This window comes from Coregonus clupeaformis, chromosome 35 (assembly GCF_020615455.1).
Source record: "Coregonus clupeaformis isolate EN_2021a chromosome 35, ASM2061545v1, whole genome shotgun sequence".
In the NCBI taxonomy this organism is placed as follows: domain Eukaryota; kingdom Metazoa; phylum Chordata; class Actinopteri; order Salmoniformes; family Salmonidae; genus Coregonus; species Coregonus clupeaformis.
Genome location: NC_059226.1, coordinates 10,159,119 through 10,180,237, shown reverse-complemented (window position 1 = coordinate 10,180,237; position 21,119 = coordinate 10,159,119). Strand labels below are relative to the sequence as shown.

Sequence of the window (21,119 nt, the reverse complement as noted above, 5' to 3'; positions counted from 1 at the left end):
TTTGGGTTTCATTTCAGATAAAAGAACTGAAAATTGTAACTGTAGCACCCTTCTGAAGTCATGGAACTCTATATGGGCATTTTCTGAAAAGAGATGTCATCTGAATAGCTTGGGGTTGTGCTGCTGTAACACTACATGACAGCGAACAGAACTACAGAAGATCTAGGCTGAGATTCTAGGAGTAGGAATACATTTTGGGCTGAAATATATAATGGGTCTGATATATCAACTCTCATTGAACATGAAAATACAGATTCTAACTAAATCACAAATAGATGATTAAAGGAAGATTTTCCCCTGTGGGATGTAGGCCTAATGAGTTACCATTGAGGAGGTCTGGCCTTGATGTCTGTCAAACTTCCTCTTCTCCCCCTCGGGGCCCTGCAGTCAGACACAGACTACGGTATGAGAGCCCTCGTTTGGTGAGGGAGGGCTTTTGTTTGTAATCACAGTTCACTTTGGAGTTGCCAAGCAGGACCAAGTCGGAATTCCACTCGCCTTTCAACTCCGACCATAGTGGACCTCAGCAAAGTCTGCAAAAAGATGGAAAACTACTTTCTAAAATGGATACTAACCTTTTGCATGTTCTGCACTGGTAAGATTTATTATTCATAAGATTAGCTTATTCTCTGTGTTGTGCAATGCTTTTATTTGGAGTCGAGGGTAATGGGACATCTGCAGTAGAGGACTTTGTATCAACAAGTTTGTAGTTTGAAGACGTTTTTGGTAATAGAACTGGTCATAAATGGTTTTAAAGCTCTTTGGCAAAATGCTCTTATATAATATTGCATATATGAGTGTGTGAATTATTTACCTGTGCTTTGTCCACTGAAATTAAATGTGCACCCCAGAGATGATGGCAAAGTGGAACCTGCATCCCACCCAATCTTATATTCACAGTGATACAAACCGAACATAAACACCTGCTAAAGTCACACAATCAAATCACTGCAAGCAACATTTTCTTTGTATCTGTAAATGTTATTTTATTTAACAAATATGAATGTTGTGGATAGGCCAGCAATAATATAACTTTCTAATTTTATTATGAGATTATCATGATGATGATTAAAAAGATTGTGACAGCGATGATGATGCTGATGAAGACGATGTAACAATGATGATGATGATGGTGATGATGTCCATGTCTCAGTGTCAAGTGAAGGATGCTCTCTGGAGCTGAAACCCTCCAGGGTGGTGGTGGGGTTTGGGGAGCCTGTGTCTGTCAGCTGTGAGGCCTCTCGCCCGGTGCGTGTCCTAGGCTGGGAGTCAGCCATCGGGTCAGCACACACCCAACAGGACCGTGCTGTCCAATGGAAGGTGGACAGTCTGATCGACTGGATCGAGGAGCCTATCTGCTACGGAGTCTTCTTCACTGCACCCAGACAGTGTGAGGAGAAACTCAACCTCATCCTTTACAGTGAGTCAACCTGGCCTAAATAAAGCTGCTTTAAAGGCAGGGCATGGGTGCAGTACATGCATCAGACCATATTTCATAATGATTAATTATATTTGTGGCGACTGCTACTACATGTACGTGTTGTGCTTGACACACTAACCAGCTGATCTTTCACAGAGACTCCAGACAGCGTCACTATCAGCTCAGCGAACCACACTGGTCCCATGTCAGAGGGGAAAGAGTACCAGCTGCTCTGTGATGTCCAGAACATTGCCCCCGTTCAGTACCTCACCCTGAGGTGGTACAGAGGGCAGACTGAAGTTTACAACCACTCTTTCTCTGACCTGACCCCTGCCTCCCCTGTCCAAGTATCCTCCATCCTCCTGATCACCCCAACCAAAGCTGATAACGGAGCCCAGTACAAGTGTGTGGCTCAGCTGGACTTGGGACCAGAGGGACCACAACCGTTTCCTTCAGTGACATCAGAGCCTCTCAACGTCTCTGTGAACTGTGAGTCTATCCACTCAACCTAACCATTAATAGTTTCATGAGAAACAATGAAATACAATTGTGTTTGTGTATTTGTTTATTTGAAATATCCTTTCCCTTATACTTATTTTCTCAGACCCCCCATCCTTCCTCAGTCCTGAGGCTGAGACCCTGCACATTGGAGTGGGGGATGAAATCACATTAAACTGCACGGCTACAGGAAGCCCCAGTCCTGTGTACAGCTGGCAGTCTTCAGATCCCAAAGAGAAGATGGACGACCAACCTGTTTTTACCTCCTCCTCCTTGCTCCCAGGGACCTACACCTGCATTTCCTCTAATAAGATTGGCAAGAAGAGTAAGCAGTTCATCATCAAGACTAAGTCTTAAGGTAGGAGGACACAGCAAAGGGAGCATTGTTAAATGCAAACATTTAGTGGACAGAGCTAGCACTCCCTCCCATCACACTTGTTATTTACATTTTACATTTTAGTCATTTAGCAGACGCTCTTATCCAGAGCGACTTACAGGAGCAATTAGGGTTAAGTGCCTTGCTCAAGGGCACATTTACATCATTTAGCAGACGCTCTTATCCAGAGCGACTACAAATTGGTGCATTCACCCTATAGCCAGTGGGATAACCACTTTACAATTATACTTTTTTTTTTTTTTTGGGGGAGGGGTAGAAGGATTACTTTATCCTATCCCAGGTGTTCCTTAAAGAGGTGGGGTTTCAAATGTCTCCGGAAGGTGGTGAGTGACTCTGTTATAGAAGCCATTGTTCTTATTTGATTTTTCTAAGGTATGTAATGTGAGGAGTCTCTTGAAGGTACAAAGGGTCACATTGGAGGTATGTCACTTTAATAACTCTACCTACATGTACATCTTACCTCGTTAACCTCGACTAACTGGTGCCCCCGCACATTGACTCTGTGCCAGTACCCCCTGTATATAGCCTCGCTATTGTTATTTTACTGCTGCTCTTACATTATTTGTAACTTTTATTTTTTTCTATTTATTTTTTTATTTTTTTTAGGTATTCTTCCTTAAAACTGCATTGTTGGTTAAGGGCTTGTAAGGAAGCATTTCACTGTAAGGACTACACCTGTTGTATTCGGCGCATGTGACAAATACAATTTGATTTGATGTGATTTTTCCCCGCAGTGGAGTGTTGGCTTTAAAAAACAAAAGGTCAAGTTTGGGGGATTAGCAGAGGGAAGATATTGTCTTTCTCTAAAATCAATTGCACTGTTTTGTTACAGGTGTGAGAGAGCGTCATCATTGTCAGCCAGACCATCACATAGAAAAAAAGGAATCGCCTTACATTTTTAAAGACTTTGGTCATGTAGTAGTTTATGGTAGCATATTATTGTGTTATGATTGATTCTTGTTGTTATTGCAACATAACGTATACTTTGATGTGTTTAAATATATATGTAGGGTATACAGTTTACTTTCAGTGTGGAGAACCCTAGAACGCGAGGTAGTGTGAATAGTTATGCTATCCATTAATAAGCTATCCATTAACTTTATTTTGGAAATCTACATTGTTGTTGATGTTCTTTCTCTCTTTTTTACGTGTCATAATAACACTAATAAAATGACAAATGTATATTGCCAGTTGGTTTTATTATTATCAATGATGGTAGGCTATTATTATTATATCTACAAAATAGTATATCTATTTTTTTGTTTATTATAAAATTCTTATGCCTCACCCACATGCGTTTGCATTGACGTTCTTCAATGACGAGTTTACGTAGAGACGTGGAAGACGTCTGAACGGAAACTTCCAGGGTTTCCTCCTTAGCTAGCTAAAGCTACATTGTTGCTCAGCAATAGTAAATATATTAGCTACCGATATAATTTCTAACAAGGTTTGAAGTTAGCTAGTTACGTTGTAATTGGATATCATTTGACTCACATCTGTTATTATCACGTTAACGTGCTCTTGCTGCAAGCAAAGTTTTAGCCTACTAGCTAGGTAGCTAGAATGACAAGTAGGATAGACTACAGCGTGTGGGACCACATTGAGGTTTCAGACGATGAAGATGACACGCATCCAAACATCGATACACCCAGCCTTTTCAAATGGAGACATGAGGTAACGTTATGTCGGTTAGAGTGATGCATTGGATAGCTAACGTTACTTGGTCTCTGTAAGTTAGCTAGTTATCACATTATTAGCTAGCTTGCTAGGTTTGCAGATGCTGTAGCTAGCAAATAGCTAGCTACATTATGTAAACAGCCTGCTATCGCTGATAAACGCAATGGAAAGATAAACATAACGTTTGTCACAACATTTGGCGTTATGTGTTGTATAGCTAGTTATCCTCGATGAGGTCCTTTTGTCCTGACCCCTCTCCCCACCATCTACTAGGCGCGTGTGGAACGAATGGAGCAGTTCATAAAGGCTGGTGAGGACCTGGAGAAGGGGCTGGCTGAATCTAAGCGCAAGTTGACTGAAGCACAGAAGAAGACAAAGAATCTGTCCAGTTCAGCCACGGACGATGCCAAAGCCGAGCTGAGCAAGGCACAGGCCGAGGAGAAGAGGCTGAAGAAGGAGGAGCGAGACTGGGAGAAGAAACTGGAGGACCACCGGCGGGAAGAGAAGAAGATGCCATGGAACGTGGACACACTCTGCAAGGAGGGCTTCAGCAAGGTGGGTTTAGTTGGTGGAACCACTGGTGCTCCCTGGCTGCAGGTGATGGTTATTTGCTGATGCCACGTGACTTACCACACATGCTCTCTCCTTCTCTGTCTCTCCTAGAGCGTTATGAACGTTAAGCCAGATGTGAAGGAGGAGACCGAGGAGCAGAAAGAACAGAAACACAAGACCTTTGTTGAGAAGTATGAGAAAGCGATCAAACACTTTGGTGAGAGTCATTACCCCGTTCTTTGTTGTCCCCGTTCTTTGTGAGGTGTTGTCATGGTCATGTTCTCTGTTGTCTGTGTTGTCAGGTATGATGAAACGCTGGGACGACAGCCAGAAGTACCTATCAGACAACCCTCACCTGGTGTGCGAGGAGACGGCCAACTACCTAGTCATCATGTGCATTGACCTGGAGGTGGAGGAGGTGAGAGCAGGACCGTAATACTACAAACCTCACCACTAATAACCCATCAGGGCTTTCATCAACATTTACATTTACATTTACGTCATTTAGCAGACGCTCTTATCCAGAGCGACTTACAAATTGGTGCATTCAACTTATGGGGGACAACCACTTTTTTTCTTCTTTTTTTATGGGGAGGGAGGGGGGGTAGAAGGATTACTTTATACTATTCCAGGTATTCCTTAAAGAGGTAGGGTTTCAAGTGTCTCCGGATAGCCAGTATAGCCAGTGGGATAACCACTTTACAATGTGTTTTTTTTTTTTTTGGGGGGGTGGGGTAAGGGAGGGGTAGAAGGATTACTTTATCCTATCCCAGGTATTCCTTAAAGAGGTGAGGACACTCATCAGGGTCATGTTCAGTAGGGCACAAGGTAGCAAAACGTTTTGAAACAGAAAACTATAGTGTTTCTTGTTGGACAAGTCCAGGTAGTCCTTCCCTGTTTAAGTCCATTTTCTTACGTTTGGTACATAATGAACACAATCCTGGTGTAGAGAAGGTTATGAAGTAGGTCAGTAAGTGATCGTCTGATCCTCTTTATTTGCCCCAAAATGCCTCAGTACGAAGTACACATGCAGTTGCCTGTTCTTGATACAGATGAGCATACACAAGGCTTAACGTCAGTGTCCTGTTGATGTTTTCCCCCTGTAGAAGAAAGCTCTGATGGAGCAGGTGGCCCACCAGACCATAGTGATGCAGTTCATCCTAGAGCTGGCTAAGAGCCTAAAGGTGGATCCCCGCGGCTGCTTCCGTCAGTTCTTCGCCAAGATAAAGGTTTGTTTGCTTGTGACTGTAAGTGTGTCTGTGTGTAAAGGTAATACATTTCCCACTTGCACTCAATAGCAAAGCATATAGACTTACAACAGTTACATGTGGTCCTCTGTAGCTCAGCTGGTAGAGCACGGCGCTTGTAACGCCAAGGTAGTGGGTTCGAACCCCGGGACCACCCATACACAAAAATGTATGCACGCATGACTGTAAGTCGCTTTGGATAAAAGCGTCTGCTAAATGGCATATTATATTATATATTATATACATTTCCCTCTCTCAGACTGCAGATCAGCAGTATCAGGATGCCTTCAACGATGAGCTGGAGTCCTTTAAGGAGAGGGTGCGCGGCAGGGCCAAGATCCGCATCGAGAGGGCCATGAAGGAGTACGAAGAGGAGGAGAGACAGAAACGCCTGGGGCCCGGAGGACTGGACCCTGCCGAGGTGTATGAGTCCCTACCTGAGGTACAGGACATCTACTGCTGCACCTCCTCCTTTGTTTAGCACCATCCTTCCATCATAATCATCATCCCTACCTATGTTTTAGTTAAAGAAGCCATTTATTTTGTCCTGTTTGTAGGAGATGCAGAAATGTTTTGACGAGAAGGACATTGCCATGTTGCAGACTGTCATCACTAAGCTGGACCCAACAGTAGGTTACAAAACCAAATCCATTGCTGTGTTTCTTTTTGTTATATTGTCTTCCACATGCTCGGGGCAAGCACATGACAACATACATTGTACTACAAATGTAAAGGCACACTGAATAGTGACATAAAACCTCCTGAAGTTGTTATAAACTGGTGCTCTAAATGTCATTGTTCCCACCCCTCAGGAGGCTAAGGTCCACATGAAGAGATGCATTGACTCTGGCCTCTGGGTCCCTAACTCACGGGCAGACGAGGGAGACGACAAGGAGGAAGACGCTACTTATGAAGAGCTGAATAAGGAGATGGGTGAACAGAAGATAGAATGATTGACATTAATTGACTTTACGATGATGATATTTTCATCTATGTAGTCATTACTTCTATTTCTACTCCCAATGTTTTGTCATGAATTTGTCCTTAACGCTTTGGAACAATGTAACCTCTCTGTGGTGATGTCCACTCTTTGTGGACAACAATATCACACCAATATCACTTGCTGAATGCTTTTCTTTTTTTAAACATAATTCTTGCTTGGGCCTTATTAGTAAAGCTGTATTCTTAAACTTGTGTGTGCCTGTACATAGTCTCTTTGTGTGTGTGTGTGTGTGTGCGCCTGTACACTGTGTGTGTGTGTGTTAGCCAGCCAATCTGTTGTCTACCTTGTATTTGTGTGCTTTCAGTTGCTGGGGAACATTTTCTCTTTTTCATTCAATAGTCTCACTACAGGTTGTGCATGTATAGGGATAGGCACGGCAGGATTTGAGTTATTGATGTGATAGAATTATACATAGTGCTGTAACATGATGGTATGTAATGCATACTCTTTTGGTATAGCCTAGTACCTGAGATTGAAATTGGATCATATCAAAATGTGATATATTTTGAATCGCGGTGTACTGGCCCCTTTTTGCTAATTGGTTTCTCCTTCATTTGACCAGCAGGTGTCGCCTCACATCACCTTTTACGTTGATGGGAGAATCACTTTTATGAGTATTATTTGCTATTAAAAATAACACTGATGTGATTTACATGAGTCAGGATAGGGTGTTCTTGAATTTTGATTTATTTGAAACATTGTAAGATCGTTTCACCTGTCTTCCATTGCATAATAATGCTAAGTGCAACATCTATCCCACAAGCCTACTGTAGTACAGCTGGTTCAATGGGAGTGGCCAAAAGTGTCTTTCAGTGTTTTCGTCTCGTAGCTGACTGCTCTATCTATGCGCTTCACGGAATTGCGTGGGAGTAGGGGAAATATGCATTAGGAAGTCATACGAAGACGACTTGGGTTCAACCTGCATTGGGTTTTCTGACTACACGTTTCAGACGCAACTAAATGGTAAGAAACCTATAGTTTGACAAATGTACAGTACAGTTTACAAATCCCCATGTTTATTCCAGCATTGGCGGATAAAGCATACTGAATCAATATTAAAGGAAGTGGGCTTTATGCCTCTGGTTTACAATTGTTTACAGTACACAGTAGGCTATATACCACTATATCCGTGAGAAATCAGTTCGATGACACAGTGATTCATGTATTGGTGAGAAGAAATTGTGGAAACATTGGATAAATCATATCCGGATTTTCATGTCATGTTATCATTTCATTTGCGTCTTTACTGGTGTTCTTGTGCAATACCCGGAAGGCCTTACTAGAAAATATTGGATCATGTCGCGAGTTGTCTGAAAGTGGTGTTGTTGCTGATAGATTACAAGGGAACAAATCTATTTGATCCAGATGTGCTTACTTGCTACAATAAGGCTTACATTGTATTTGAGTAAATATATATATTTTTTACTGAAATGCCAGAATTCATTGTAATTTCAATACGTTTTTGATATAAACAAAACCAATGTATAAAGTCTAAAACATATGTCTTTCATTGTTATCTACTTTCCTTTTCAATGAGTGATTCTGCACTGCAAGACACTATTGGATTACTGCTTGTGGTAAATGCAAGATTACAGTGAAATAATTTTCTCTTACTTCCTACCTGTGACAGGTGTAGTGACCCAGCCTGGTCCACGATGTCTCGAAGTGGCCACTCCAAGAGTACCAGGAAAAGGTCATCCACAGGCCAGTGTGAGCCTCCTCAGGGACCAGGCGTCCATGTCTATCTGTTCTGGACCAAGGGAGGGGAGCGCTATCTGACCCACACAGAGGGCAAGGTGACAGCCGAGGAGCTTTCTATCTCTGCAGCACAGACTGTGGGTAAGAGCAAGTGCCATTTATTTTTGTAATGAAACAGATACAATATTTTGTGTGAGTATTGAGAAGGAATTTAGGGCTCTCAGGTTAGCTGTGTGGTGTTCTGTTTCCTCATGTTTGAGGACATTGGCAGCCTGGCACGTAAGGGTGTGTGTGGGTTGATGACCCCAGGCATTTGGGTTGCACAGTGCATTCGGAATGTATTCAGAACCCTTCACTATTTCCACATTGTTACGTTCAGCCATATTCTAAAATGATTTAAATAGTTGTTTCCCCCTCATCATACCCCATAATGACAAAGCAAAAACAGGTTTTGAGAAATGTTTGCAAATGTATTACAAATAAAAAAACGGAAATATCACATTTACATAAGTATTCAGACTCTTTACTTTGTTGAAGCACCTTTTGGCAGTGATTACAGCCTCAAGTCTTCTTGGGTATGACGCTACAAGCTTGGCACACCTGTATTCTTCTCTGCAGATCCTCTCAAGCTCTGTCAGGTTGGATGGGGAGCGTTGCTAAACAGCTATTTTCAGGTCTCTCCAGAGATGTTCGATCGGGTTCAAGTCCGGGCTCTGGATGGGCCACTCAAGGACATTCAGAGACTTGTCCCGAAGCCACTCCTGCGTTGTCTTGGCTGTGTGCTTAGAGTTGTTGTCCTGTTGGAAGGTGAACCTTCAATCCAGTCAGAGGTCCTGAGCACTCTGGAGCACGTTTTCATCAAGGATCTCTCTATACTTTGCTCCGTTCATCTTTCCGTCGATCCTGACTAGTCTCCCAGTCCCTGCCGCTGAAAAACATCCCCAAAGCATGATGCTGCCACCATGCTTCACCGTAGGGATGGTATTGGCCAGTTAATGAGCAGTGCCTGGTTTCCTCCAGACGTGACACTTGGCATTCAGGCTAAAGAGTTCAATTTTGGTTTCATCAGACCAGAGAATCTTGTTTCTCATGGTCTGAGAGTCCTTTAGGTGCCTTTTGGCAAACTCCAAGCGGGTTGACATGTGCCTTTTACTGAGGAGTGGCTTCCGTCTGGCCACTCTACCATAAAGGCCTGATTGGTGCTGCAGAGATGGTTATCCTTCTGGAAGGTTCTCCCATTTCCACAGAGGAACTCGAGAGCTATCGGGTTCTTGGTCACCTCCCTGACCAAGGCCCTTCTCCCCCGATTGCTCAATTTGGCCAGGCGGCCAGCTCTAGGAAGAGTCTGGGTGTTTCCAAACTTCTACCATTTAAGAATGATGGAGGCCACTGTGTTCTTGGGGACCTTCAATGCTGCAGGAATGTTCTGGTACCCTTCCCCAGATCTGTGCCTCGACACAATCCTGTCTCGGAGCTCTATGGACAATTCCTTCGACCTCATGGCTTGGTTTTTGCCCTGACATGCACTGTCAACTGTGGGACCTTTATATAGACAGGTGTGTGCCTTTTTCAAATCATGTCCAATCAATTGAATATACCACATGTGGACTCCAAGTTGTAGAAACATCTCAAGGATGATCAATGGAAACAAGATGCACCTGAGCTCCATTTTCAAGTCTCATAGAAAAGGGTATGAATACTTATGTAAATATGGTATTTCTGTTTTTTTTACAATTTACATTTACATTTACATCATTTAGCAGACGCTCTTATCCAGAGCGACTTACAAATTGGTGCATTCAACTTATGGGGGACAACCACTTTTTTTCTTTTTTTATGGGGGGGGTGGGGAGGGAGGGGGTAGAAGGATTACTTTATACTATTCCAGGTATTCCTTAAAGAGGTAGGGTTTCAAGTGTCTCCGGAAGGTGGTCAGTGACTCCGCTGTCCTGGCGTCGTGGGGGAGCTTGTTCCACCATTGAGGTGCCAGAGCAGCAAATAGCTTTGACTGGGCTGAGCGGGAACTGTGCTTCTGTAGAGGTAGGGGAGCTAGCAGGCCAGAGGTGGATGAACGTAGTGCCCTCGTTTGGGTGTAGGGTCTGATCAGAGCCTGAAGGTAAGGAGGTGCCGTTCCCCTCACAGCTCCGTAGGCAAGCACCATGGTCTTGTAGTAGATGCGAGCCTCAACTGGAATCCAGTGGAGTGTGCGGAGGAGCGGGGTGACATGAGAGAACTTGGGAAGGTCGAACACCAGACGGGCTGCGGCGTTCTGGATAAGTTGTAGGGGTTTAATGGCACAGGCAGGGAGCCCAGCCAACAGCGAGTTGCAGTAATCCAGACGGGAGATGACAAGTGCAAAAATTAGCAAAAATGTCTAAAAACCTGTTTTTGCTTTGTCATTATGGGGTATTGTGTGTAGATTGATGAGGAAAATAAACTATTTAATCCACTTTAGAATAAGGCTGTAACAAAATGTGGAAAGGGGTCTGAATACTTTCCGAATGCGCTTTATGTCATTGAAAGGGTTCATCCAAGGTCTGTGTAAACTATATATCTGTCCCCCCCTAGGTATCACTCCACTGTGCCATGTCCTGTTTTCCCTATATGACCCTGAATCCCACTGCTGGTACAGTCCAAACCATTTCTTCAACCCAGAAGAGAAGACAATCCTGACACTACATTATCGCATGAGGTTAGTTAGTGTGTGTGTGTGTGTGTGTGTAAAAAAGGCTGTCCTGCTCCCCTACTCTCTACCTACATTTCCCTCACAGTCCCTTCAGTTTCCCTTGAGTCCCGTTAGTTTGGCTGTTCATTTTTTACATTTTACATTTTAGTCATTTAGCAGACGCTCTTATCCAGAGCGACTTACAGGAGCAATTAGGGTTAAGTGCCTTGCTCAAGGGCACATTTACGTCATTTAGCAGACGCTCTTATCCAGAGCGACTCACCAATTGGTGCGTTCACCCTATAGCCAGTGGGATAACCACTTTACAATGTTTGGGAGGGGGGGGGGGTAGAAGGATTACTTTATAATGAATGAAAAATGCTTAGTCATAACTGAACCTTACATTTACATTTACTGTTCAGCATACCTTAGTGACATCCTGTGGAGGGTCAAAACCCAAATCCCAGTCAGCATAATTGTACTAGCGGGTGAGAGCATTCACAGCCGACCGCTCAGACGGGCGAGGGCATACCAGCCAACCGTTTTTATAGTGTGTGTGTGTGTGTGTGTGTGTGTGAGAGAGAGAGTTAGTATCGGTATGGGGAGACAATGCACTGTATGCTTTTACGTACAGGCATATTTCTATAGGGGATTTTCTCTTTCTGTTCCCAGGTTTTACTTTCGGAATTGGCATGGGTTGAGTGAGAAGGAGCCGTCAGTGCTGCGATATGACCCACGGTCAGGAACAGGGCACAAGGGTTCACCTCTACTAGAAATGCCCTCCCTGGAATACCTCTTCTCCCAGGTGAGTTTCAGAATGAGGCGTGGTTTATCCCAAATATGTTTGTATTCATATATTCCTGTGGAAGTGTACATTCACATAACAATCCTGTCACACTTTTTTTTATTTATATTGTGAACATGTGTAAGAAAAAGTAAAATAAGTCATTTCCCTTTTATTTGTCTTAGGCAAAGTTTGATTTTGTGAATGATGTCGTGCCGATGGAGGATGCTCAGGGAAAGGAAGAGTTGAGTCGCTTTAAGAATGAGAGTCTGGGGATGGCTGTGCTGCACCTCTCTCACCAGGCCCTGCACTCAGGCTGCACGCTACAGGAAGTGGCCAAGTCCGTCAGGTAAGCCATGAGTCAGAGTGGATGGGTGCATTGCTTCAGGAAGGGCTTTGACAAGGTTTCAGACGTTACTGTAGTCTGAGGCTGTGTTCAAAATGTCACCTTATTCACTATCAAAAGTAGTGCACTATATAGGGAATCTAGTGCCATTACAAACGCAGCCTTAATGTTTTGTATTACTTCCATATTCCCCTTGCCATACTGTAGCTTCCTGCGCTGCATTCCGAGATCCTTCTCCAAACACATAGCGAAGGACAACTTCCTGACCAAGATCCGTATCCGGCGTGTGTTTGCTGACTTTGTGAGGACCTTCCAGGAGCACACTGTGGACGTAGGACGCCTGGGCTCCAAGGAGGTCATGTATAAATACCTGTCTACTCTGGAGCACCTAGCCCCCCACTTCGGCACTGAGACCTTCCTCGCGGCCCACCTGGAGCTGAGGCAGGACGGGGGCGACGGGAGCGGCTCCTACCTCACCTCCAGCCATGCCCACGGGGCCTCTGACCCTGAGAACTTTGGCCATCAGGCCACGCATGAGGTCATGGTGTCTGGTACCAAGGGGATTCAGTGGAGGAAGATCACCGTGCAGAAGGTATGTCTGTCTGTCCCATTGGATGTCTATCAGGCTCTAGTTAGAACTGTGAGTTTTGCCTTTGTGTTTCTCGTAGTATGCCTTCTTTGGAATGCTCTGTAACTTTGTCTATCCATTCTAGGCTCAGGCCAACAGTTACTTTGGGAACGATTACTTAGGGAATCTGAAAAGTGTGAAGCAATCGCTCCTCCAGCAAGAACCGAAATCCTCCGACACATGGACGTCTTTCTGCGACTTCCCTGAAATCTCCCACATCGCCATCACTGGAGCCAACGTCAGCATCATTAAACAGGACAACTTCTCTATGGTTAGAGCACCTGCCTCTCAACTGCTTTCTGTTGGGCCCCAATCTTATCTTGAGATATACACACGTAACTCAAGATTTATACGAAAGCCTGAGTCAAGCGTGCAGATCTCAAGTTAGGTTTGGGTGTGTGTGAAGTTGCATCTTACTGTATGATATATGTCTATATGGAAGCGGGGTGTGTGACTGTGGAATGTGTGTAGGTGGTGTTTTCTGGGGATGATATGTTTATATGTGTGTAGGAGGTTCAATTGAAGTCCAGCCTGGAGGCTCTGTCTTTCGTCTCTCTCCTGGACGGGTACTTCCGGCTCACTGCAGACGCACACCACTACCTGTGTCACGAGGTGGCTCCGCCCAGAGTAGTGCTCAGTGCCACCAATGGCCTCCATGGACCAATTAAGTGAGTAACACACACACACACATACACACACACACACACACACACACACTACCCTGGCTCCCACTACAATTCTGACTGTCTTTTTCAGTGATGAATTTGTGCTGCAGAGACTGAGGAAGGAAGCAGTTGAAGAGGGAGCCTTTCTTGTGCGCTGGAGCGTCCTCGACTACCACCGAATCATATTAGCTGTTCTAAACAAGAGTCAGGTAAAAGTGCCTCCACACCAAACCCTGAAGGATGGGGAACATGGAAAATGTAGGGTAAAAAAATATAAAAGCAATACAATGTCATTAGAAGTTATATATTTGGATGCATGTGTGTGTCTTTGCTGGCCTCCTATAGAATGGACAAGCTGAAATCCACAAGCAGTTCAGGATCCTGCAGAGGGGTTCAGTGTTTGCTCTGGAAGGCTGGGACCGAGAGTTCTCCACTGTCAAGGAGCTCACCGACAGCCTCAAGACCTTTGTGCTCAAGTCTGGCACGGACAATTTCACTGTGAAGAAATGCTGCCTACCCCGACCTGCAGGTTACTTTGTGTGTGATGTGTGTTTTATAGATGTGCATTGGTGTTGTTATACCCCTAACTTAAAACAGCTCAACATATGTACAGAGATGTTATTCTGTAAGTGAGTGTTGTATTGTGTGTCCATGTTTTCCTGTACTGTATTTGAACGAGTGTTTGTGTGTGCTGTAGAACTGTCCAACCTCTTGGTGATGAGGCAGGGTGCAGACCAGTGTGTTCAGCCTGACTCTGTGGCCCTCTGTCTGACTCAGCTGAGGTTCCATCAGATCAAAGACAAGGAGATCACCCAGGTGAGAGAGAGCATTCTTCTCTTCTATATATCTCTCTGTCAGCGCCCTCCTTTGTGTATGTTTCACCTGGGTTATATTCAGTAGGGCACACCGTAGCGAAACACTTTGCAACAGTACCTCCCCGTTTCACTTAATTTCAAGACATTTTTCCCTACTGAACACTAATGCACTTCTCTATTTTTGTCTGGTTTCTACCCAGTACTTCTAAAATGTCTGTATGTCTGTTTGTCCCTGTGCTCAGGAGCAGCATCTGGGCCGTGGGACCAGGACCAACATATACTCTGGCATTCTGTTGGTGTGGGGCGGAGCGGAGGATGAGGATGAGGAGGACAAGTGGAACAACAACCTTACTGATTGCAAAGGGATCCGAGTGGTTCTTAAGATCTTGGACCAGAGCCACAAGGACATAGCATTAGTGAGTTACCATTACTGTATCATTGCCAGCTCATTATCCTCTTACAAGCATTGATCGCGTGATGAGTAACCTTACCTGAGACCTGAAGACTTTAGCTCTGTCAAATAATGCCTGGGCTTTAGCTCTGTGCGATAACACCATCCCACGTTCCAATTCAGTTTGCCACTATCACACAACGGTTTCTTATGGACCTTGTTGGTTCTAAACTACAGTTTTCACCAATTCAACTCCGTTGAATGTGAACCTTTGTTTACAATGTCATGATAATCCTTCCTCTTTCCTATCCTCTCATAGGCGTTCTTTGAAACAGCCAGTCTGATGAGCCAAGTATCTCACAGTCACCTGGTCTTTGTACACGGAGTGTCTGTAAAAGGATCTGAGAGTAAGTCACCATGCCACTACTCAACCTCACACTTCCTCATTAAGCTGTGCAACTTCCTTCTTCAGCGCTGACACTTCCCTCTCAGAAGGTGAATTGTATTGGTTGTTTGAATTACAAGGCAACTGTACTGGTGTACAGTACAACCACAAGCCTGACTCTCAGCCAAACCATAGCCCTTTAATTAGACTCAATACATTGAAGTTGCGGTCATCTGTAACAGTGGTGTGATCCTTGATAATAATCCTTGTCTTTGACCTGTCTGCAGACATCATGGTGGAGGAGTTTGTGGAGTTTGGCCCTCTGGATGTGTTCCTGCGAAGGGAAAGGGCGCTGGTCACTCCTCAGTGGAAATTTACTGTAGCCAAACAGCTGGCCAGTGCCCTGAGCTACCTGGTAAGTCAGCCTGATGCCCTCACATCACAAACAACTACCATTATTCCTCACTCATTATATGAAACAATTATCTTTTAGGGTGTTGATCTCCTGTCTTCTGTGATAGCCCCTCCATTTCAAACTCCAAACCCTTGTGTCTATAGTTAATGTATTGCCAACCCTTATCTCCCACTGTTGAGTGTCCTGAATGTACTGCATGTTGTAACCCCTACCACCTGGTTACTGCAGGAGACTAAACAACTGGTACATGGTAACGTCTGTGCCAAAAACATTCTGGTGGCTCGCCGTGGTCTGGAGCAGGGCACCTTTCCCTTCATCAAGCTGAGCGATCCAGGCATCGCCCTCAACGTGCTGTCCAGAGAAGGTTAGTTCCTACCTGTCCAATAAAACAGTTAGTTCCTACCAGACCACTTCCATGTTAGGCAACACTCACTACATGACAAATAGAATCTCTCCACAGTGAGTTATTTTATTTAGGCAACTCTTGATTTCCGTCTCTGGTGGTTTTGCTTAGTCTTCATTATTTTAGATCAGATTGAGTCACAGGAAGCCCTGCGCAAACCACTTCCTGGTTGCTGTGAGGTCCATTTCCTGTTGTCTTGCACTTGTCATCATATTGACACTTAGCAGGAAGGCTTTAGAGGTTATGTTGTTTGTGCTGTGAGACCATGTGATTCATGTAGCTACTGAATGTAGTGGTATTATATAGCAGAGCCTGGTCTGAGTTAGACTGTCTGTGTGCCCTACAGAGCGTGTCGAGCGAATCCCATGGATCGCCCCGGAGTGTGTGCCAAGCGGTGCCCCCATCGGCCGCGCTGCCGACCAGTGGAGCTTTGGTGCCACACTGCTGGAGATCTGCAACAATGGAGATTTGCCCATGAGTGGCAGCACACTCACTGAGGTACCTACAGCCCTATCATCACTGCCCTCCAATTCTCCTCCTCTAATCAGAACTCATTTATCTGCCATCCTCTTACCATGCCTGTGATTCATGCTGACCCCTGACCTCTCTCCTGCCAACAGAAAGAGCGTTTTTACGCGACGCGGAGTCGCCTCACCGAGCCCTCGTCGCAGGAACTGGCCAGCTTCATTAGCATGTGTTTGACCTACGAACCCCGGGAGAGGCCGTCCTTCCGCACTGTGCTTAGAGAGCTCACTGAGCTACAGATCAAGAGTATGTCCTCTCCTTTTATTCAGTTTCCTCTTCTGTCTTTAGATTGACCACATTTTAATGATTGATTACTGTTGCTTTAATGTTGCTGTCATGGTTTCTGATCAGATCCTGACATATCCCCCCTGGAGTCTCGCCCCGACGTTGACCCGAACGTTTTCCTAAAACGCTACTTGAAAAAGATCCGGGACTTAGGAGAGGTGAGTTAATTTCCCCGCAGAACAACATGACTCTTATAAACCCCTCAGTGCTCTTCATCTTCTGTTGTACTTTGTGATCTACTAGCTTTATGTAAAACAGTATTCCCTGGCCTCCCTCTAACTGAGAGAATGCTTTGTGCTCTCTCTCTGTCTCCAGGGTAACTTTGGGAAGGTGATGCTCTATGTGTATGACCCAGCCAACGACGGGACAGGGGACTATGTGGCAGTGAAGGCCCTGAAGCATGAGGGAGGCAGCCATCTCCATGAAGGCTGGATGAAGGAGATTGAGATCCTCAAGTCTCTTTACCACAGCAACATAGTCAAGTACAAGGGCTGCTGCTCTGAGCTGGGTGAGTGGCATGTGATCCAGTCAAGCTCACCTGTCTGTCATCCACCTGCTGTATATGACCAGCAGTCTCATTTTCATACAATGCTTGTTTATTACGTTTCTTGCTTGGCTCCTTCCTACATATTACATGTTCAAGTGTGGGGGTTTCCAGCATCTGTTCACATACAGTGAGGGAAAAAAGTATTTGATCCCCTGCTGATTTTGTACGTTTGCCCACTGACAAAGAAATGATCAGTCTATAATTTTAATGGTAGGTTTATTTGAACAGTGAGAGACAGAATAACAACTAAATAATCCAGAAAAACGCATGTCAAAAATGTTATAAATTGATTTGCATTTTAATGAGGGAAATAAGTATTTGACCCCTCTGCAAAACATGACTTAGTACTTAGTGGCAAAACCCTTATTGGCAATCACAGAGTTCAGACGTTTCTTGTAGTTGGCCACCAGGTTTGCACACATCTCAGGAGGGATTTTGTTCCACTCCTCTTTGCAGATCTTCTCCAAGTCATTAAGGTTTCGAGGCTGACGTTTGGCAATTCGAACCTTCAGCTCCCTCCACAGATTTTCTATGGGATTAAGGTCTGGAGACTGGCTAGGCCACTTCAGGACCTTAATATGCTTTTTCTTGAGCCACTCCTTTGTTGCCTTGGCCGTGTGTTTTGGGTCATTGTCATGCTGGAATACCCATCCACGACCCATTTGCAATGCCCTGGCTGAGGGCAGGAGGTTCTCACCCAAGATTTGACGGTACATGGCCCCGTCCATCGTCCCTTTGATGCGGTGAATTTGTCCTGTCTCCTTAGCAGAAAAACACCCCCAAAGCATAATGTTTCCACCTCCATGTTTGACAGTGGGGATGGTGTTCTTAAGGTCATAGGCAGCATTCCTCCTCCTCCAAACATGGCGAGTTGAGTTGACGCCAAAGAGGTCGATTTTGGTCTCATCTGACCACAACACTTTCACCCAGTTCTCCTCTGAATCATTCAGATGTTCATTGGCAAACTTCAGACGGCCCTGTATATGTGCTTTCTTGAGCAGGGGGACCTTGCGGGCGCTGCAGGATTTCAGTCCTTCACGCCGTAGTGTGTTACCAATTGTTTTCTTGGTGACTGGTCCCAGCTGCCTTGAGATCATTGACAAGATCCTCTCGTGTAGTTCTGGGCTGATTCCTCACCGTTCTCATGATCATTGCAACTCCACGAGGTGAGATCTTGCATGGAGCCCCAGGCCGAGGGACATTGACAGTTATTTAGTGTTTCTTCCATTTGCGAATAATCGCACCAACTGTTGTCACCTTCTCACCAAGCTGCTTGGCGATGGTCTTGTAGCCCATTCCAGCCTTGTGTAGGTCTACAATCTTGTCCCTGACATCCTTGGAGAGCTCTTTGGTCTTGGCCATGGTGGAGAGTTTGAATCTGATTGATGGATTGCTTCTGTGGACAGGTGTCTTTTATACAGGTAACAAGCTGAGATTAGGAGCACTCCCTTTAAGAGTGTGCTCCTAATCTCAGCTCGTTACCTGTATAAAAGACACCTGGGAGCCAGAAATCTTTCTGATTGAGAGGGGGTCAAATACTTATTGTAAATCAATTTATAACATTTTTTACATGCGTTTTTCTGGATTTTTTTGTTGTTATTCTGTCTCTCACTGTTCAAATAAACCTACCATTAAAATTATAGACTGATCATTTCTTTGTCAGTGGGCAAACGTACAAAATCAAATACTTTTTTCCCCTCACTGCATATAGTAAACATGTGTAGGGTAGCATCTGTATGTATGAGTGACTGCTGTAAATGCCTGTTTTGTTGTTGTCTCTCCACAGGAGGGCAGATGGTACAGCTGATTATGGAGTACCTACCCCTGGGCAGCCTCAAAGAGTACCTATTCAAACACCGCCTGGGCGTGGCTCACAGCCTCCTCTTTGCACAGCAGATATGCCAGGTGAGACGAGAGCACTGCACGGGGGGCTGGTAATATAAAGATATATGTAATCTAGATACCTTCTAATGTTCTGTATAGTTCTATGGCTGGTATACTGTTTGGGTTCAATTTGAAGATTTGCTATCCAATATTGGAAAATTGTTTAATACAACAATGGATGAAAGTACTGTATTTTCTTCTCTAACCACCACTCTCTTTGGCCTTGGCCTCCCTCATCTCTCCTGCTGTTTTTCCTCTCCTTTTAAGGGGATGGATTACCTGCACTCCAGGAGATACATCCACCGGGACTTGGCTGCCCGGAACGTGCTGGTGGAGAATGAGCATCTGGTGAAGATTGGGGACTTTGGCTTGACCAAATACATCCCAGAGGGAGATGTTTACTACCGTGTGCGTGAGGATGGAGTCAGCCCTGTGTACTGGTGAGTCCTGGAGCCATTGAGCAATTACTTCCCTGCTGGGCTCTTGGCTGCTAATTTACAGTCCAGATGTGTGCATTAAAAAGGTGTCTTACAGTAACCTTTGACTAATTTTACAGGTATGCGATTGAGTGTCTGAAGGAGAGCAAGTTTTCCTTCTCTTCAGACATTTGGTCCTTTGGCGTGACGCTCTATGAGATCCTGACCCACTGTGACAGACCTCAGAGCCCTCCAATGGTACGAAACCACACCCTCCGTCTCTCTCAACCAGCTCAGTCTAAATCTGCATGATCCATTTAATCAAGGCCACCAACCTTTTACATAATAATGATGCAGTCAGTGTGTGGTTTGGTGAGTGTATTTATTGTGACGTGTGCGTTTGTATGTGTTTTTTATAGAAGTTCATTCAGATGATGAGGAACATGGATGGTCAGATGACGGTGATGGTGCTAATCAAGCTGCTGGAGAAACACAATAGGTTACCCTGCCCCCGAGACTGTCCTCCTGAGGTAAAGCATACAGCTAAACACTCACACAGTCTTCATTATTTCTGTAAGCCAAATGCACCTAGGGAAATGAACATGTCTTGTTTTCAACAGGTGCACATGTTGATGCAGCAGTGTTGGGACTTTGACCCCGCGAGAAGGCCATCTTTCAAATCCCTCATTGAGACCATTGAAGCGATTCGCAAGACGTATGAACGGCAACCCAATGTGCAGCTGGCCCAAATTAGCCAATGATAACCTTACTTTTCCACAGGCCAACTGGCCTTACTCCTGTATACCTCAGCACCTTGCTACATAACTCTACTCTAGTCTACACCACAGTGCCCTCTGTCTGTTCTGAAGGAGTAGAATGGTCTTTTTTATTAATAAATGGGAACTCAGATTTTTTGTCATTCTCATCCATTCATTCATATAGATGACCCCTTAGTGATGGCACAAACCTTGTCTTATTTTGATGCGACAGATATTATGTTTTAGGTGTGAAATTCCCTGAATGGCAGCCATCGTGCTGTCTCAGGAGTAGAACCGGGTCCATGTTCCATGACTGATCTAATTAGGTTCTAAATTTTAGCCAGAGTTGGAGGATGCCATTCATATGAAATATTTACTATCCAGAACAGGAGAGGCGCAGTCATTTCACAGGATTTGTCATTTATAATGTTCACATGATTAATATAACACTTCAATTGAGGCATGTATATTACCAACAGTTTCCTTATTTCTTTATTGCTGTAAATATAAAACATGTATTGTTTTTTTATTGTATCATATGTTTTTCCTTATGTTTGTATGTATTAAATGTTTGAGTGGACGAATGCTGAAAATTAAGCATCTGTATCACTTGTCAGATCGATGACTGTGTTTAATAAATTTGACCAAAGCTAAAAAAAAATGCAGGATGTGAATTATGTCATCATTTGTAACACTTTCACCTAATGTAAATGAC

General features: G+C 44.5%; 3 protein-coding genes across 3 annotated transcripts; all 3 read left to right on the top strand.

Moving 5' to 3' along the window:
• Positions 1–384: 384 nt before the first annotated feature.
• Positions 385–3,505, top strand: LOC123482593 (intercellular adhesion molecule 5-like). Its single transcript, XM_045210796.1, has 6 exons — positions 385–595; positions 1,154–1,420; positions 1,577–1,909; positions 2,025–2,276; positions 2,688–2,735; positions 3,148–3,505. The coding sequence occupies exons 1-4, from the start codon at positions 544–546 to the stop codon at positions 2,273–2,275; spliced, it is 903 nt and encodes a 300-aa protein (XP_045066731.1). The 5' UTR covers positions 385–543; the 3' UTR covers position 2,276; positions 2,688–2,735; positions 3,148–3,505.
• A 135-nt stretch (positions 3,506–3,640) lies between these two features.
• On the top strand, positions 3,641–6,985 carry LOC121569072 (hsp90 co-chaperone Cdc37-like). Its single transcript, XM_041879695.2, has 8 exons — positions 3,641–3,989; positions 4,266–4,547; positions 4,656–4,761; positions 4,847–4,962; positions 5,651–5,773; positions 6,051–6,233; positions 6,349–6,420; positions 6,604–6,985. The coding sequence occupies exons 1-8, from the start codon at positions 3,879–3,881 to the stop codon at positions 6,742–6,744; spliced, it is 1,134 nt and encodes a 377-aa protein (XP_041735629.1). The 5' UTR covers positions 3,641–3,878; the 3' UTR covers positions 6,745–6,985.
• An 87-nt stretch (positions 6,986–7,072) lies between these two features.
• LOC121569071 (non-receptor tyrosine-protein kinase TYK2-like) lies at positions 7,073–21,067 on the top strand. Its single transcript, XM_041879694.2, has 24 exons — positions 7,073–7,757; positions 8,425–8,633; positions 11,061–11,184; positions 11,830–11,962; positions 12,127–12,290; positions 12,495–12,879; positions 13,001–13,186; positions 13,426–13,583; positions 13,672–13,789; positions 13,926–14,109; positions 14,278–14,396; positions 14,638–14,811; positions 15,106–15,193; positions 15,459–15,586; positions 15,815–15,950; positions 16,336–16,487; positions 16,610–16,760; positions 16,866–16,957; positions 17,115–17,307; positions 19,133–19,251; positions 19,498–19,670; positions 19,787–19,904; positions 20,066–20,176; positions 20,267–21,067. The coding sequence occupies exons 2-24, from the start codon at positions 8,450–8,452 to the stop codon at positions 20,405–20,407; spliced, it is 3,531 nt and encodes a 1,176-aa protein (XP_041735628.1). The 5' UTR covers positions 7,073–7,757; positions 8,425–8,449; the 3' UTR covers positions 20,408–21,067.
• The last annotated feature ends 52 nt before the right edge of the window (positions 21,068–21,119 follow it).